Below are 19,933 nucleotides of genomic sequence, written 5' to 3'. Positions count from 1 at the left end.
ATGCAAAAGCTTTTAAGTTTAATCAGGTCCCACTTGTTTACTTTTGTTTTTATTTCCCTTACTCTAGGAGGTGGGTCATAGAGGGTCTCGCTTTGATTTATGTCATCAAGTGTTCTGCCTATGTTTTCCTCTAGGAGTTTTATAGTTTCTGGTCTTACAATTAGGTCTTTAATCCATTTTGAGTTTATCTTTGTGTATGGTGTTAGGAAATGTTCTAATTTCACTTTTACATGTAGCTGTCCAGTTTTCCCAGCACCATTTATTGAAGAGGCTGTCTTACTTACTTTTTGAATCAGTATTTGGATGACATGGGGCACGTTTCAGATCTGCTGGATTCATGTGACACCCATGGTAGCAGGTAGGACAGTTAACTTACTACTGGAAAACGTGGCCCTCCTTTCTAGGGAGTCTCTGCAGAAGCAGGAGCACTGGCTATGGCCAGTGAGATAGATGCTCTAAGTGTCAAGCATACAGAAACCACAAGCTACTGTTTTGACACAACACATATAACTGTTTTGATAGCAACCCTATAGGAATCTCTAAACAAGTCCATGCAGCCAATCAATTTGGTTGGCTTTCTGGAGGCTTCCCCTATTTTCCTGGCTTGTCTTTATTAACAGGGTTAGCCAGATGCAGTCTTCTCCTTTAGAAGAAACAAGCATTTTATGATTTCTGCCTCCCTATTTTCAAGGCTTAGCAGACATCATTTATGTACTATGGAGGGTCACCCCGAGGCTTCACCTGTGTATCTGACAGTGTACCTGAGAGGCACCAAGCTTGAAGCCGGGGTGTCATCCTCCATTATGGCCAGACCACTGGCCAATCTCATAACATTACATCAGCTTTGTCTCTGTGATTTCTGAAAGTGAGAGCGTGTTGATATACTGTCCTTTTATTTATTTATTAAAAAAATTTTTTTACACTCTCCTTTTAAATACTCATGGTTAATCTTAGGCTGAATTATCTGTCATGCAAGAAAACTGGCATCTGAGTGGACTAATCTACAGGGCACACATAAAATATTTATTTCTTAAGGATCACCACCTTTTCTTCAGTAATTCAATTAGCTCACTAAAACTGTATTCTTAGATCATAATATTCTGACCACTTATAAAACTGCCCTCATAGAACCAAACTATGGCTTAAAATAATGCCCTTTCACCAAAAGCTGGTGTAAGAGGAGAACACAAAAATAAAAATTACGTATGAAATAGTTTTAAAAAATAAAATATGCTTTGAAGGGAATCATTGTTATATTGCTCAGTGTTCCTTGCATAAAGGCTTACTGGGTATGTATAATGTCTTTGCTTTTAGAAAGCAATAAAACAGGATACAAATCCCCTGCTGTGGTTGGCTGTCTAATGCACCCACACATGTGGGCAGTACTGTATGAAGTGAAAGGCTGTCTGCCATGTGAGCACTGGCCATTACCACCTGATATGGTGGGGGGCGGGGGGGTCTGAACACTGGGCATTACCACCTAATTGTGGAGGTCTTATTTTTCACTTTGCATTTGACTTGTATTTGGAAAGGTACAGAAGTGAGCTGTTATTTTAGACTGTATAATGAACTGGGAATTTGTCAGGCCTACTTTCTGGCTGTAGTTTCATCACGTATTTGAAAACCACACGATCATTTCTCATATACAAAACCTCCCCAAAGAAAGATACGCTGCTATAATTTGGATCCACTTACATGCCAGGAATGGATTGCATTTTGAAGGACACCTGGCCTTTCTGACCATCAACTATTTGGAATGAACACAATGATGATAAATACGATTGTGGTGAGAAAATGAGCTAAATGGATTTGTAATATGTCCCTGGACCTTAATTTTGAGTATTGTCTGAATGGATGAAAGTTTATAATTTTATGGCCTAATTTTCCCAGAGACACTGACTACTGTAGTCTAGAGCAGTACTATCTCATGGAATTTTCTAGGAAGATGGAAATGTTCTCTGTACTGTCTGAAGGTAGGCACTAGCCACGTGTAGCTTAGTATGCTAAGCTACAGCAAGTGAGGAACTAGATTTTTAAATTTAATTTTAATTAGATTTAAATGTACACAGTCACACAGGACTTGTGGCTACTGTAAGGACTGTACAGCATCACGTACAGGACACTGTTTTAGAGTATAACATTTCTAGAGTTACTTGGGTTCTAAGACTAGAAGAGTTAAATTTAATTCCAATGTCATGATCTTGACAATACAGATGGACCATAGAATGCAAAAATATAAAGTCTCCACAATGACAAGCACATTGAGAGTAAGAACAAGGTCCTGTTAATCTTTCCAACCTCACAACATCAGTATGGAGTCTTACATGCAGTGGGTCACCACATGTTTCCACCTGCATTCTACAGTGGTGGGCAAAGGCTTAGAATGACAAGGAAAAGGACATCTGAAACATATACAAAAGTTGTTTGAAAATCATAGCAACTAAGAATATGTCTGGACTGAGGCCTTACCTGTAATCCTTATTACCCATGGACTTGTTTCATGTTCTATTAAAGCTCCCAGGAAAAAATAAAAACATACAAAAATGCATAGACATACTACTCTCACAGTAGCTCTACAAAGATATCTGTGCTTCCTGTATTAACTTTTAGACTGATATCTATTTCCCAAATCCCTAGGGTTGTCTTTATGCTTTTGGTAATCCACCTCTGGTCATATCTTATTGCTTAATTAAAGTGATATATTTAACTTATTTATCACAATAAAACAATAATTTTCCACTTTAAAAAAGCAATGTGTTAATGGTGTTACTTAGATAGCACTTCTTAAGAATACAGAGTAGAGTTAAGACTCAAGGAAAGAGAATCACTGATATTGAAATGTCCCTGGAGAAGTTGGAAACATCTATAAGCATATTTAAAATAAACTGCCGCGGTCCCAAAGCCTTTAATGGAGCCGGGAGAGCTGTTTAATGCACACTATCTTGCAGTAATCGCTGTAGTTTAAAATAGATTTTAATCAAGCACCATCTGCATAATAGGCTGAACAAACAACATAGAACTCCACTTATAACTCTTATCATATAAAGTAAATATTATAAAATCTTTGCCATAGAAACAGGGCATATTACAGCACTTTTTGTGATGGTACTGTAACTGAAAAATTCTGCTACTTAAATTCATTCTCTCTTTTCTTTCTAAACTATGCCATCTAAAATCCCCTTACGAGAATAAATTCAAATAAGCATGGAAAGTAAGTCATCTAGTTACTGTGAAATCAGTAAGGCTTTAATACCTCTTTCATTTTACAATTGGGTTTATTATTATCATTAATAATAACTAATTCAATGACTCAAAACATCAGTTATAGAAAGCTATATATAAAGTGTTATACTCTTGAGATGATTCACAAGCAGAGGGCATTGTATAGGTTTCATAGCTTGTAAAACAGATTCATTTTTAGGGATTTTTGATTCTGGTATTGTTTTAGGATGACTTTAGCAAAAACACTCAGTGGCCTCATATAAGGTAAGAAATTTGGGCTACTGTCTAGAAAAATCACTTTAAAGTGAAGAAAAGATTTGACTATAACTACATACATCTGTTAGTTATGTTTATTGGTTTTGTTAGATTTATTTGGTCTTTTCTAAATTTACCTTTCTAGGATGATACATTTACTTATTTTAGGTTAAAAATTCCTCTTGCCTCACAGAGAATGCACAAGCTGTTGATACACAGTTCCCATGAATAAAATGCCAGGTAGGCACCTGTGTGTAGCCTCAGTTAAGTTCAGTTGCTCAGTAGTGCCTACTCTTTGCGATCCACTGGACTGCAGCACGCCAGGCTTCCCTGTCCATCACCAACTCCCGGAGCTTGCTCACTGTAGCCTCACTTGAACTTTATTCCATGACTTAATCAAGGTATGCTCAATCATCTAAGAACATTTACACCCAGGAAACACCACATTGTAGTATAATTTAGCTAGTTAAATGGATTTTAGGAACTATTATTTGGAATTGAGTACTAACTGGCTGCTTGACTGAATTACACTATTTTCCCCAAAACTGCTTCACTAATAAGCTCAATCTTAACCACTGCTGCTGCTGCTGCTGCTGCTAAGTCGCTTCAGTCGTGTCTGACTCTATGCGACCCCATAGACGGCAGCTCACCAGGCTCCCCCGTCCCTGGGTTTCTCCAGGCAAGAAGACTGGAGTAGGTTGCCATTTCCTTCTCCAATGCGTGAAAGTGAAAAGCGAAAGTGAAGTCGCTCAGTTGTGTCCAACTCTTAGCGACCCCATGGACTGCAGCCCACCAGGCTCCTCCATCCATGGGATTTTCCAGGCAAGAGTATTGGAGGGGGGTGCCATTGCCTTTTCCGGTCTTAACCACTGGGATACTTTATTTCTGATAAATGAGTACATATTAGTTGCTTGGATCTAAGAAATTCTTAAAAGTATCATACATATTACATCATGTGAAGTGTTTAATAATTGTGTGATAAATACAGTTCAACGTGGGAAATACCAGGCTTTTGAAACTCAATTTTAAATATTCTGTCCTAATGCTAGACAATGTGACTTGACATTTGGTTCCAGCACTGCTTGATTTCACTCCACTTCTGTCTGCCTACCATTTTTACTTTATTGTAGAATCTTCTAGCCTTCAGAACAGTAGTAAATAAAAAGTACTTTTCTAAGGCTTATTTAATTGTTCCTCTAGCGACACCCTATTTTCTTTGAGGAAAAAAAAAAAAAACCCTTCTCTTTCTGTTCAGTGTGGTAATGCATACTAGATGACCTAGCAAATTAGTAAGAAACTCTTAAAAGCAAAAACAAGCAAATGCAAGAACCCGGAGAAGCAAGCAGAGTACTAAGGCCAACTTTCGTCTTGAAGACAGCTGCTGAACCTGGTGAAATTGAGTCAAAGTTACAGCAGATAGAGGACAAAGCCCATGACTGACCAAAAAAAGTGGGATGTTTAATGGGAGAGTTCCTATTAAAAGTCAGGACTGAAAAGAATTAGACTTTCTGAGCAGGGTGAAATAAAATGATTTGCCTGGCACGTTCCCTCCCAATACCTGCAAGGATGATTCTGAAGGCAAGGGGAAGAATATCTTTTGTGATAATTCACAAACAGAAGCCAGCATTTGTAAAGATTTATACCCTGAACACATATGACTCTAGTGATCTGAAAAACTTTTAAGCCTGAAGTGGCTCTAGATTGTAATGGTCCAAGCCGCTTGGCAAAAGCAAACACAAACCATCTTTAGAGGAGTCCACTTTCAAACCAGGTCGAATAGAATTCTCATAAAGTTCTAAAGAATATCAGCTCTTATTCCAAAAGCAAAAAAAGCAGAATGAATCAAGGCATTAAAACCAAGGGCCAGTGGCAACAATAGACAACAGACTCAGACCCCAAAAGGCTTCACAGACTGGAATTAACAAATGCTTAAAGAACAAAAGAGATTAAATCCATGGATAGAGAGCAAGCAACTAAAAAAAAAAAAAAAGCAAACAGATTTGAGAAAGAACCAAATAAAACTAGAGATATAAAATAATTGAAATTAAACCCCCAATATATGAGCATTAATTTCAGATTTGATACAGCTGAAAGTTGAATTATGAACTGGGAAATTGATGTAAGTAAATTAATCAGAATACAATGGAGTAAGATATCTTCAAATGATAATGGAGAATCACCATCAATCTAAAATTATTTTTCCTAGTTAAAGTAGTTTTTAAGGTAATCTTGTTCCCAATAGATCATCATGAGAGAAAATTTCAAAGGCATAGGGAAAATGATGTCAGATGAAAAAAAAATTTTTACATGTGAATAAATCTAAAGAAAAAAGACTGTAAAAACAACAAAAATAGCATTTTATGAAGTTCATAAAATTACATTTAATTCAAAGATAATTTATAATTTAAATTATAATCAAGATAAACAATAGCAATAACTGCTCCAGTATAAATTGAAAGAAGGGTATTCAGAGTTAAAGTAATTTATGAAGGGTAAAGATATTGATCAATGTTAGACTTTCATGCATTTTTATGTTAATTTTAGACTTTCACACATTTTTAAGAGTAGTTACTAAATAAAGAGAAGGATTATAAAATTTAATTTCCGATTTTAAAATGGGAAATATTGAAATGAGAAAAGTAAGATCAATCTTAAGGAAGGTAAGAAAGAGAAAAAGAAACATAGACATATGTGAGACAAATAGAAAGCAACATACTTAAATGGAGAAATTAACCCAAGTATTTTAGCATTTATTCAATATGTGAATGTATGTAAATGAGGTCAGTGTCATTTTTTTTTTTGACATGATACAGGCATGGTTTTATATACAGAAATAAACATAACAGCAAAATATATTAGGTAAAACATAAGAAACATAATTAAAACCAAAACAATTACATCGCTTTTGTCATTAAAAGTCAGTTTCACTTGAAAGTAAAAACTTGACTATATACCACTGACAAGAGACACATACAATCCTTTCAGCAGAGAAGCTGAAAGTAAAAGGATGGAAAAATATGTATTGTGATTCTTAGCCCATAATTCCCTTAAAGGGAAAACTGTGCTAAAAATACTGCTGAAATGCCAGATACTTTAAGTGTCTTAAAGTGTCTGTTGTGTTACACGTACTGGATTACAGGCTTATACCATAAGCTACCCAAGTTTATATTTTTCTGATGTTTGACTGTATGTCTAGTTTATGACTTCAGGCTGTCAACACAGCTCCATAGCAATCAGGGCCATGGGGAGTGTTTATAAGGTGATAATTTATTTTACTGATGTATTTACAATATTTCTGTCTGTCAAAACAAAGTTATTTCATTTACTTGTTCAATTAGATAAACTGGAATTAATATGCAATCGCTTAAGAGAGCACAAAGTGTTAAGAGGGAAGGTTTAAATGCTTCTTTTTCAGGTGTTAGACTAAATATTCTTTTTTAGCTCTCTTATTAGAAATTATTTAAGTGATCCTTTTGACTAAACAGTACTTCACATTTAACAGGAGCTGTTGCAGTACAACATTCCTCATAAACCCTTCTCATACATAAAGGAAAATTCCGATTTAATTGGCAGTGATGAAGAATGCTTGAACACTTTCATCGGAGGAATTTTTAAAATCATTTAATAAAAATAAGTTGAAAAATGGGCAGGGGAATTCTGAACTGGAGAGAAGGTGAAGGATAGTGTGTATAGCTGGAATGGGAAGATAGCTTTTGAGATGGAAAATGCACTTAAACTAGACATGAACTTGACAGCATTTGTGTAGACAAAAAGTCACCTTAATGAAGGCATTCTTGAGAAATCCACCTTTACATCATAGCTTATTCAAGAATATACCACTATAGAATATTCCACTACACAACATTTACATGGTCATTAGTAACGAGCTATAAATTACTCTGAGATATGGAAGTTAAATGATTGGTTAGGATACTCACTGGCAAAGTTTCACACCTGCCTGGAAACTCATAACATACAAATTCATACCTCAGCAACAGTATAGGATATGGACCTGATGTGTCAATAGAAAATGGCGAAATCTATCAGTATTAATTCTATGAACTTCTGATTTCTACTCAGTGTGCTACACATATAAATTGAAGAGTGTAGGAAATGCTTTTGTAAGTAAGAATAATCCTGCATTAAATCTACTGTCAGAAGGTGCTAATTTTGCATTAATTTCCTGAAATGTAAACAATGAATACTGATAAAGATCTAATCCAGATGCACAAACTGATCCTTCCTATGAGTAGAACATGAATTTTTTCCCCTTGCAATGTAGTACATATCACCTATGTTAAGAAATTTAACTTGAATCATCATCCATGCATAATCCGACACCTAAACCACTGACCACAAAGAGATTCTTGGCGTTCACATTTAGATCCTGGTGCTCACTGGCTGGAGATACCATTAGAAGAACACACATTTTCTTAAAAATTTATTTTGCCCTTGAAGTGATCAGCCAAAGATCAGGCTTTCACTAGCCTGATACATTATTCAAGTCCTATCAGTTAGTCTCCTTCTCTTTTTCTTTCCCTCATGAGAGGATGGCTCACTGACAGGGAGAGACCATGGGATAGAGGGGATCAGCATGGGCGCTCATATCTAGCTGTGTAGCTGCTGTAAAACGTATCAGGCATTTGTTTTCATCAGGGACGGCAGACAGCAGTCATGGAAATGAATGTCACGAAAGAAGAAGTTTATACTCACACAAACCCAGAAACAGGAGGCCCAGCATGCCATACAGGGTCAAGAGGCAGAGATGGGAGAGGGCAGGGAAAGGCCAGAGTCCTTATTGCGGTTTTTGTGGGAAGGAAGGAAGGGGCCGAGTCAGCTCAGGACCGGAAGGTCTGAACAGTTTTCCATGGGCTCTGCTCTAAAGGTGTTCCCTAGTTGTCCATAGCTGGTCCTCCGGGGAGATGTGGCAGGGGTATTGGTATGGTGTGTAACAGTTTGATGAAGGAGATGACTTGGGTGTGGCTCTGGATGTGTTGGTATGTCTATCAAAGATGTGCTCACAGGGGAGTCATTCACCATCTCTAGGAATTAGCTACCCTGGTGGTGCTTCGAGGATTAACGCCCTAAATGTTAGAGCTTCAGGAATACTGAAAATAATAAAATGTCAACGTAGCAGCCTTGTCTTTTGACATCAGGCTGAATAAATCTATGTGTCACTATTTGGATTGTTAAAAGATTAGTGTAGCAGCTGCTGCGTCACTTCAGTCGTGTCCGACTCTGTGCGACCCCATAGACAGCAGCCCACCAGGCTCCCCTGTCCCTGGGATTCTCCAGGCAAGAACACTGGAGTGGATTGCCATTTCCTTCTCTAATGCATGAAAGTGAAAAGTGAAAGTGAAGTCGTTCAGTAGTGTCTGACTTTTAGCGACACCATGGACTGCAGCCTATCAGGCTCCCCAGTCCATGGGATTTTCCAGGCAAGAGTACTGGAGTGGGGTGCCATTGCCTTCTCCAGTGTAGCTAGCAATTGTTAGGTTAATTGTATAGATCAGAATCCCATGGTATTGCCTTCTGTTTCCCCAAAACAAAATTCTCACAAAGTGAAAAGAAACAAAAGACTGACACAAGTGACAATTCATTAGTGCATTAAAAATTAGGAGGAATATGAAGTATGCATGTAGCCACCAGTATTTTCCACAGTAACCAGGGACAAGAGTCCTCGAGGGGTCATATTTGAAAGATGCTTTAGTGACGTGGTGCTTTAGTCGATTAAGTCACGTCTGACTCTTTTGAGACCCCACGGACTGTAGCCCACCAGTCTCCTCTGTCCATGGGATTTTCCAGGCAAAGACATGGAGTTGGTTGCCATTTCCTTTTTCAGGGGATTGTCCCCAGGGATTGAACCCTCTTCTCCTGAATTGCAGGTGGATTCTTTACTACTGTGCTACCAGGGAAGCCCGCCTGACTGATAACCAAGGCAATAAAAAGATGATTTTGATGTTCTTGACTGAGAGTATACTTGGTTATGAAACAATCATTTGACAAGGGTGCCTTGAGTACTTTAAAGAGCTAAATACTTTTGTAGTTAATTTTCCAAAAATAAGGACAACGAAGACCCATCTTTATACAGATAACTTAAGGTGATGCAGACAGACAACCATAATGGCCTGGCGTTAACAAAAGGTAAGTAAAGAAGCACCCAGGCTCCTTTCTCTGGAAGGGCATCATCTAGTACTTCTGACCCTTCTTTTCTTCATCCTAAATATGACATGTTTGGATCAGATGATCTCAGAGATTTCTCTAACCATCACACACACAGAGACCCATCATTATAACCCTGGGATATTGCCTTTTTAAAATAAAGCAGTTAAATTGAAAGATATTTTTGAATGAGCAGTGAATTAAGCCTGACTTTGGATATTGAGTCCTAGATGTTTGTTTATTCTCCCTTACTCACTAGCAGACCCTGTACTGTGTGGGTGCAACCTACTCCTATGTTTAGTACATTTTCATTTAAAGGATTTGTTGCTGCTGCTGCTGCTAAGTGGCTTCAGTGGTGTCTGACTCTGTGCGACCCCATAGATGGCACCCCGCCAGGCTCCCCCGTCCCTGAGATTCTCCAGGCGAGAACAGTGGAGTGGGTTGCCATTTCCTTCTCCAATGCATGAAAGTGAAAAGTGAAAAGTGAAAGTGAAGTCACTCAGTCGTGTCCGACTCTTAGTGACCCCATGGACTGCAGCCTACCAGGCTCCTCCGTCCATGGGGTTTTCCAGGCAAGATTACTGGAGTGGTTGCCACTGCCTTCTCCGAAAGGATCTGTTAGGAACTTAAAAATGTAACTGGACAAGCAGGTGATTTAACTCATTCAGTCCCCCACAATGCTTCCCACTTGGATGATATTACCTCCATCCACCTGAAGTCAGGGGAAGTGCTAATGAACAGTTTTTTTTTAGGCAGCAAGCATTTCTTATAAGTCCTACCTTAGAGGCATCATCACCCTCGTCTTCGTGCACTGAGCTGGATGGTGAAGGTGTCGCAGATTTGCTTCCAGGAGGAGATGGTGAGTTGTGGGGGACACTGCCCCCTCCCACGTTAAGTCCAAGCTGAGCGCTGAGCTGTGACTGGTTGATGGTGGTGAGCTGGCCATGCGGCATCATTCCCGGCTGCTGCCTGAGGTCTGCAGGCTGAGCCCTTGGTCTCATGGCTGCCATCTGAGGATGGGAGCTATAGTGCGTTCCTTCTGGGTTCCGTATATCTTGCATCTACAAAAAATGGATAGGAATAATTTTTCACAAAACTTGTTTCTGGAAAAAAAAATCCCTAGGCCTTAAAACTCCATTTTTTAAGTTTAAACTCCTGGTCAACTATACACATTTCCACCCTTCTCCTAGAGAAGGATAATCGTAACTGTATGTATCACCCTAAAGATACTAAAATACAGAATGTTGGAAATCCATTGACATTACATTTTATTACTCAAGACCTGGTTAATTATATTTACAGTCCTTCTTTACACTGCAGTGAAATGCAAACATATATCATTAACAGATACTGATAGTGTAAGTTTCAAAATACTGGTGTTTATTAGTGTATCAATATTATATAATTATTAGTGATTACAGCATTCACTGGTGCCTCAGAATGTAAAGAATCTGCCTGTGATGCAGGAGACACAGGTTCAATCCCTGGGTCAGGAAGATCTCCTGGAGAAGGGAATGGCTACCCACTCTAGTACTCTTGTCTGGGAAATCCCACAGACAGTGGAGCCTGGTGGGCTATAGTCAATGGGGTCTCAAAGAGTCAGAGATGACTGAGCAATTAACATTACACTACTATTACAGCATTCACAGTAATTCATGAAAATCCATTTCTTTGATTCTCATCAATTAAAAAAGGTTTTGAAAGTTAAGCATACGATGGTTCTCAGCTTAATTCTATATAGGCTAGTATTGGCCACATGATCTATGAACTTCTGACTTAGAACACTTACAGGCTGGTATTAACCAATTGATTAATTGACTATTGAAATGATTTGACTACCTAGTCAGATTTGAAAGTAAAGCTCTAAAGTTGCAAGGTCACGATATTAATCCATTATGCTATCTGGGTCACTGCTTTTTAGCCTTAATGAGACTCACTCTTATAATTCAAGCAGTGAATTTTGTCTCTGCAAGGATTAGAATTAAAAGCATTGGAGGATGAAGCTCTTAACGCATCTAGAGGTCAAATGTGTTGTATAAGAGCAGTGTGGTGAATTTCACTTAATATTTCTGTGGCATTTTCAAACTTAAAATAATGGGAATATTTTGTGAGGCTTACAGAAGCAGCTCAGTTTTGTTCTTGCTTAAGGGTACTGGGGAGTTCATGCAGGTAGATTTATAAAGCAACAGAGAGAAAAAAGAAATGGAAAAAAGAAGGGCAGTTCTTTTTTAACATGAAGAGATATACGTTAAATTTACATTTGGGAATGGAAAAAGTAAAATAAAAGTTACCTTTCTCTATTTCATTATGAAAAAAACCCCATACAATGTCAGAATGCCTAGTAATTACCCATCTGCAAATGTTACCATGACATGGAAATAATGAAAAGGGCAACAGGTAACTTAGTCATAGGATTTTTTTCTTTTGGTAATAAAATCATTTTCTACCAATGTTCTCTAGGCATCTTACCAACCCAGTTAGACCCGTCTGAAACAGGAGTTGTGACTGAAGAGGTGTCTGCCCCTGTTCTCTGTATTAGGTTCACTGTCTCCACCATAAGTCATCATATTAGTCAATACTCCCCTTCTGACCTTTCCAACTCTTGCTACTGCTTCATCTTCAGACTCACTTCTACGTATCCTAGTCTTTGGCTCTCCTAGGAGATGGGTTAGGCTGACCCTATGCTTTTATAGGCATTGCTTTCCTGGTTCAAATCAACTTTTTCCCCCATAATTTAAACCATGTCCCTCTAACCTTCCAAAAGCAGCTCACAGTTCTCCTTTCTATGAAACCCCTCATTAAGCAGTTATTACTATTCAATGATATATGTTAGCTCTGCAGAGGCCCTAGTGCCATGTTCTCAGTGAAAAGAAGAGACTGAGGGGTTTTGAATATCTGTTGAAGAACTATATAAATAAATGAGTAAAACCTGGAGATCTTAAAAAACGATTTACCCAAATCACAGAGTTGGAGTGAAAACCTACATCTCTCAATTCCAGTCTTTGATACTTTCTACTGTATTAAGCAGCTGATCCAATATTTTATGTATCCTAAAGGGATAGTTATAGTTAATTAAAGATAATCAAACACACCTGTCCAAACTGTCTACCCAAATCCATGGTTTTTATTGAGTCCATTCATGTTGCCTCCACTCATGTTTACTAAAATAGTGTTTGTTCCTGTGTAACTGTTCATATAACTTCTATAATCTGATCAATACTAGCATTCACGGTTATCCTGAAGTTGTGCCACTGAGTCTCTTTTCAGGCCCGTACTCTAAGGTCCTGAGGTCATAATGTGCTTTTTTTTAGACTTTTAGCACGCGGAACTGGTGTTTCATTGTGGCCACCGACTAATGGGAGCCCATAAAGGGTACTGTTCTATACATAGGGCAGCTCCCTCTCTCAACCCTACACCAAACAAAGCTGTTACATGCATATTCAAACATATCTTTTTTGTAGAGTCCTGTAAATTAAAAATGCTTACTAACAGATTCATACTTTAAATTATTTTCCCAAAAGTATGTAACTAATTGATATTCACAGAAATCCCAAGTTACAAGCTTGAACAGTGTGCAACTTATCTGGAGCTCACTTCTCACTCCTTCAGCAACACTGTGGTTTTCACATGACATGGCGGAAAGTGATCTCTAAATTACCTACACACAGAGTTTCCAGATTTATGCCTACAAATTCCACCTCATAGCACCTATCTCTTTCACTATTTTGTAATATTTTCTTAAAATTATTATTCTCCCATGCTAATTAGTGTGGTGAGTAGATCTCTGAGTACTAAAGCTGTATTTTCACCTTCGTAATTTTAGTAGAAGGAAGTGGGCATGGTGAAAGGGAGTAAGGAATCAGTTTGGGTAGGGACCATGAAGCACTCAACAGGATACCACTTTTTCAATAGACTTATCATTAGTTCAAAATATCATGTAACCAATGGTGTTAGGCCAGGCAGACAGCAGCTTTAACACTGAATCAAAGACCACTTCTCCTGTGTGGAGGGTGGCAAGCACAAATTAGAGAGCACATTCATCTCTTTAGCCCTCAGATGCACTTAGAAATAGATCTTAACACCCCTGGTGACATTTCTGAATTAGGAGGAGTTTTTTCATTCCAGCCTGCTTTCATAGGAGTCAGTTCAGTGTTCATCACTGCCTAATATATAACATGGGGCAAATTAAACTGGAGGGAGCTTGATTACTGAAAACTAAAAATAATTAGTCAGCTCATGAATGTAAGCAAATGTTTTGATTACTGGTTTCCTTCTAGAAAGATAGTGACTGACTACAGATCTTAATGTGAAATATGAAACATCAACTTGAAAAATATTATTTCCTGTTACTCTCCAGTATTTTCCACATATTGTGAATAATTCGCTTAAGTCATGCTTAGTCTCAACTGCTATTCTGACTCCTCTTGGCTCTGCCATTGACTTCTATTCTTTTTACAACTTTCCACCCCTAAAAGATTCCCTAACATTCTGAGTCACATTTCTTCCATCCAGCTAAGATGCATCACGATTTTGTTAGTGGGGAATTTCTAAATCAAAATGTATAATTCTGGCCCCAATTCTGGGTCTAACTCTGCTAGACATCACTACTTGGACATCACCCCTGCTGGAAAACTGAACAAAGTTTTCTTTTTCAAAACTATTTTGTACTCTGTGTCTAGTTTCTCTTGATGACACCTTCATCCTCTTCATCACCTCTACTCCAAATGTTCTAGTAATTTTTGGTTAATTCCTTCTCTATCAAACTCTGGTGGGTTCCACTCAGTCGGCTCCAAAATACCCCTCCCATCTGACCTTCTCTCACCCCACACCATTCACGTATTTCAGGCTTTCACTACCTCTTCACTTGCAACAGCTACTTAACGTTTAATAAAAAGAACATCTTCACATCCACCCCAAAGAGTGCTGTAAAATTAATCTCCATGAGTCAGACTCAAACACTTCTCAGTGATATCTGCCTCCAAAATGGAATCCAAAGTCTTTGGCATGCTATTCAAGACTCCAAATAAACTTTATTCCTTATGTGTCCATCAAACACCTAATTATTCAACTAAACCCAACTAACTGCTTTTCTTTGCCTCTCTCTCTCTCCCTTGAACATGTGCCTTGTCTATGCTGCTCTTTCAGCATTCACTTTCTGAGGAGTTGCTGTTTGAAAATTTGAAAAACAGTTAAAAAATACTTTGCTCTGTGATTTGCAGTTTGCACAGAACTTTTTCACCTGTTGGGCCTTATAATTCCCCTTTGAGGCAGAAACGTCTGTTTACACAAGTTTACTGAGGATGGTAGAGCTTAAATGGTCTCAGCTCTCTCTACCAACAAAGATTAGAGTAAAAATACGCTTATTTTACATGTTTGTGTTCTTGTCACAATTCCATGATGCCATTATCATATTCACATATCCAAACACTGAATAAATTTTAAAGTTCAAAAGTCAGCTCATCTACAAAGCTTCAAGAACCTCCTTATTCTGAACTGCTAAAGCATTCTGCTTATACTTTCTTTGTGGGCAATACTTTTAAATTTCTTAAATGTGTATGTATTTCTACAAGGTAATCTTGATTTGTACATGACTAAAGCAGTACACTCTGTAGGAGATCAGCCCTGGGATTTCTTTGGAAGGAATGATGCTAAAGCTGAAACTCCAGTACTTTGGCTACCTCGTATGAAGAGTTGACTCATTGGAAAAGACTCTGATGCTGGGAGGGATTGGGGGCAGGAGGAGAAGGGGACGACAGAGGATGAGATAGCTGGATGGCATCACTGACTTGATGGACGTGAGTCTGAGTGAATTCTGGGAGTTGGTGATGGACAGGGAGGCCTGGCATGCTGCAATTCATGGGGTTGCAAAGAGTCGGACACGACTGAGCGACTGAACTGAACTGAACTGAACTGAAAAGCATTTTTCAATCCTTCCTGAGATCTCTTTTAGTTAAATTAGGCATTTCAAGTATTCTAAAAACACTTGCCTAGTCAGTGTATAAATGAAGAAATGAACATTACAAGTACAAACTGACTTTAGCCAGTATGATGATCTTTATTTTTTTCCTGTGAACTTCATCTAGCTTTAGTCCCAAGATGAAAAGAAAATATGAATAATGTCTGTTTCCATTTGTGGCAGAAATCTCAAGCTGTACCCTCTGATCCTCATTTACTTTGGTCCAGAGGGACAAGCCTCTGGTATTTAGCTTGTCGAGCCAAAAAGCTGGCTCACAGAGGACACTGCCTCCTTTATTTGCAGCTTTATGGTCATGTGACCATGTTTTGGCTACTGAAATATAAATGAAAGTGTTGGGTGGTCCTTCCAAGAAATCTCCTTGAAGGAAGGGTTCACTTTCCTTTGTTCTTTTTCTGCTGGAAATAATGTGGGTGTGGTGATTAGAGCTCAGGAAAATGTCTTGGACCAAGAGGCAGCACCCTAATGTTTTTGGACTCACGGAAAGAAGCCTGAGTGTCTGACTATCATGAAGACACCAGACCACGGACGGTCTACCTACCATGGGAGTATGTAATGTGGAAGGGAAGTAAAGGTCAATCTTTTTCAGTCCTCTTGAATTTTCTGTTGTACATAGCAGAACTAATCTTGCCTGATACACCCTAATAGATTATAAATTCAAAAAAGCAGGGATAGAAATCTACTTCATTTACCAGCGTAGCCCTCATATCTAGCACAGACCTTGACACATAGTAGATACTCAGCACATATATCTTGAATTCCATCAAATAGATGCTCGGGTATATTTAGGACTGATGACTTGGGCTTTACACAAATAATATTAAAAATCCTTGATCTTTTGGGAACTTCATTTGCTAAATTCTTAGGACTCAAATGTCTCAAGGTGCTTTCTAACTTGTGTGTGCATTTCTCATTTTGTTTATTTCAAGCCCAGTGAACTTTGTTTTTTTCTTGACTGAAAGTCCGGCATGTCATTGGCATTTCAGTCTTGAATGGCTCTTAATAGTTATCTCCCCATTGGGGAAACCTGATCCATTGAACTTAGAGGATAGATTTCACTTTTTTGAAAACTGGAACTGTTTCCTTAAATTTCACAGGTTTTTGTTGAGGATTAATATTGTTCTTTATAGAAACTAAAAAATGTCAATTAAAGTAATGGAGGAGGATTATGATGATGAAGAGATTTTCAATGAATTCCTTCAAAACCTTTTTCCAATTAATGGAAAGCAAAGGCTCAGTTAAAATCAATTAGGAAACCAAAGCAGATAACATGTGTTCTCCCCTCCTGACCTGCCTATTACATCCATGGCTTGATGCTAATATAACATTCTTTTCTCCCCTGGCCCACAACTACAGTGTAAGAGTGCCAGGCTGAGGAACAGCTGGAGAAGGACTCTGTGGGCCCACTCTGATACAGATTTAAACACGTTTGCATGTGATTTTTCTTGGGTTCTCTTTGAAAAGGAAAAGGAAATAATACCCAGGTTGTTCAGCTCAGATTATTGTTTTAAAAAATGAGTAACATTTTGTGTATAACTAATAAAAAAAATCCTTAAAACATTAGTTGTATTAGTAACTAAAGGGTGTTAAAATTGCACACTTGAATGGCATCAGAACAAATGAAGGCCCAAGTTTCAGTATTTAAAATTGTGTGTTTCCCAATCCTTCAGAGTCTGTTTTCTTCTTTCAAATATCAGCATCCTTCAGAGTCCAACGTGCGAGCCTTGAAAGCTATCATTATCACTGCCTCCAGCAGACAATCCGTATCAAAACAGTTGTACACATAAAGCTCGAACGACGTCTTGGCTCTCTCTGCTCTGATCCAGCTGTTTGAGTGAACAGCAGTTGGTGAACAGAGCCTGGAACATGGGGAGCCCTGAGGCCTTATTTGCTAATGCGGCTCCACCAGCTGCTGCTTTCTATGGGCCTTGCAGGCGAGGCTTGGAAGTTTGCCAGTTGCAGCAGGAACAAGAGAACGTGAGGAATCTCTGAAGCCCTTCCGTTTACCCCTGTCTGTCAGCATTTGACACCCTTTGCTGTGGAGTGTTTTTCCCAGCACCATGAGGAGACCCCTCTGGCTTAGGCTGTGACAAGTGCTTACTCTCGGTCCCTTTAATACACACTATCAAACATACACCGTTCTCAGCATCCAAAGAAAAGCTTCTGAGCCTTACTCTTGGTACTCCATCCAGCCCTGCATGATTAATCAGGCCAGGAAGGCTAAGCGTTTCCATTTTTCTTAGGAATAATGCACTCTAAGAGGCTATGAGAAGAATGTAAATGTTGATATTATTTAAGTCTCCAATTTGATTACATATTTTTGCCAGGGATTCAATTAATATGTAAATGCATACACCCGAACAAATGCATGGGTAAATTTAATAATCAAATTTATTATTTTCCTAAATGCATTTCCAAGAGAGAGCTAAATTATTTGTTGTCCAAACAAATTAAATCATTTCTATGTGATCTCCTTGTGTGATCTACTTATTAGTTAAAAACATGTATTTTAAATAAGCTTTAACACTTTTGACTATTAGATTTCTGACTCTGAAGACCAATATTTAACATCAGAAGAGGGGAAATCTAGGAAATACATATGTATAGCACATGTTAAATTTTTTAAAATGAGGAAAAATGCAGTTTGAAAAAAAGATTGAGGATTTTTATGAAAATGTATTTTTATCCTCAATATTTGACCAGAATAACTTGATTTCAACTTTGATGTTCCAAAAAAACCCTGTTTTGGAGTCTACTTTTCTTCCCATAGACAATATGGATGCATAGATTCATGTTTCTTTACAATGCACTAGAATGGAACATCTGTAGTCTAGTTTGGATGGTGCATGCTAAGTCACTTAAGTCGTGTCTGACTATTTGTGACCCTATGGACTGTAGCTCACCAGACTCCTCTCTCCTTGGGATTCTTTAGGCAAGAATACTGGAGTAGGTTGCCATGCCCTCCTCCAGGGGATATTCCCAATCCAGAGATTGAACAAGCATCTCTGTGTCTCCTTCATTGGCAAGTGGGTTCTTTATCACTAGCGCCACCTAGGGAGCCCCTCAACCTGAACTTCAGGTGGATCTCTTACTGTCTGAGCCACTAGGGGATGTTTCCATTAGTTAGGATAGTCATCAGAAAACTAATTATTACAAGAAAGCAAAAACTCTGAAGCATAATTCATTAGACATTTGCCAAAAGGATAGACATAGTACTCTCCAGGACTACAATCCTTGGGGAAGATGAGAACCACCCTGGAAACCAAGTGCTCATGTCCACAGGCGCTCCCACTGCACCAGACCATCTACTTCCTTCAGACGGGGTCTCTCTCTCATGGCAGCCTCTCCCATGAATCAGGACCCTTGTTACACAAGGGGCTTGATATGATAGAGGAAAACATCATCAAAAGTTTTTAAACATCATGGTTAAAATTTACACTGGCTAAAGAGCACTTAAATTTTTTAATTAAAAAATTTTAACTTAATTTTTTGTGTGTTCTTCCAGGGATGAACCAAAGATCAAATGTCAAAGACAGAAAGCCACAGAAGGAGGTAGAACCCTCAACCTCTAAATGTCCTCAGTGTCCTTGCCAGGTACTGACCCTCCTCGACAGGGCTCGACTTCTACATCCCCTAGGTGCAGAAAGAAACACCTGAGTTGCACTAGTGTATGCATCTGGATTCGTTATTATAAACTGGAAAAGCAATTCTATACCATTTTCTTTGATTTCTTTCTCTTCCTTTTCCCAGATGGGAGGGAGTGTGTTACGGTGGAAGGAACCCTGCTCATGACATCATCAGACTAGCTATGTTCTAATGAGTTATCCTACTTTTAATTTACTTGGCCCTCATTGTCCACCTCTGCAAAATAGGTGGATAACAATTTTTCAACAACAATTATTGATTGAGTGCTTCCTTTGTGCCAGGCACTGCTCTAGGTACCAGGTAAACAACAGTGAGAAGCACACAGAAATCCCTCCCTACAAGCTCTTACTAATGCAGGAAATGTGATAAAAAGTGTGAGGTGTAGTTTGTTCGATAGAGGTTAAGTTGTAAAGAGACCAATATGAGAGAAATGTGCTGACTTTAAATGTTTGTTTCAAAGTGCAATTTTGAGGATTAACTAAAATAAAAACCATGAAGACATTTTGCCAAATGTAAACTTATTCTGTGGTTGATGCTGCCATGCATTCCTTTTTGTGGAAGAGGCTGCTATTTATCTTTTGCTATCAACCTTGGGTTGCTTTCCCTGACTAGTTCTAGTTCATGGTGAACCACTAACATGGTTGTGACCAAGCATTCTGGCAGCCCAAAGCTGGC

General features: G+C 38.5%; 1 protein-coding gene across 5 annotated transcripts in view; it reads right to left on the bottom strand.

Annotated features, from left to right (window-relative positions):
- The window catches only part of TOX (thymocyte selection associated high mobility group box), a 311,030-nt gene that overhangs the window by 47,935 nt on the left and 243,162 nt on the right, over positions 1 to 19,933 (bottom strand). For all 5 annotated transcript variants that reach the window (XM_086336890.1, XM_086336891.1, XM_086336894.1 and 2 more), the window contains exon 4: positions 10,419 to 10,700. In XM_086336890.1, coding sequence (XP_086193016.1) covers positions 10,419 to 10,700 — 282 coding nt within the window. The remainder of the gene's footprint in view (positions 1 to 10,418; positions 10,701 to 19,933) is intronic.

Source organism: Bos grunniens, chromosome 14 (genome assembly GCF_055505025.1).
Source record: "Bos grunniens cultivar Pamir isolate PY7600 chromosome 14, Bosgru_T2T1.0, whole genome shotgun sequence".
In the NCBI taxonomy this organism is placed as follows: Eukaryota; Metazoa; Chordata; class Mammalia; order Artiodactyla; family Bovidae; genus Bos; species Bos grunniens.
This window is presented reverse-complemented; position numbering and strand designations above follow the sequence as displayed.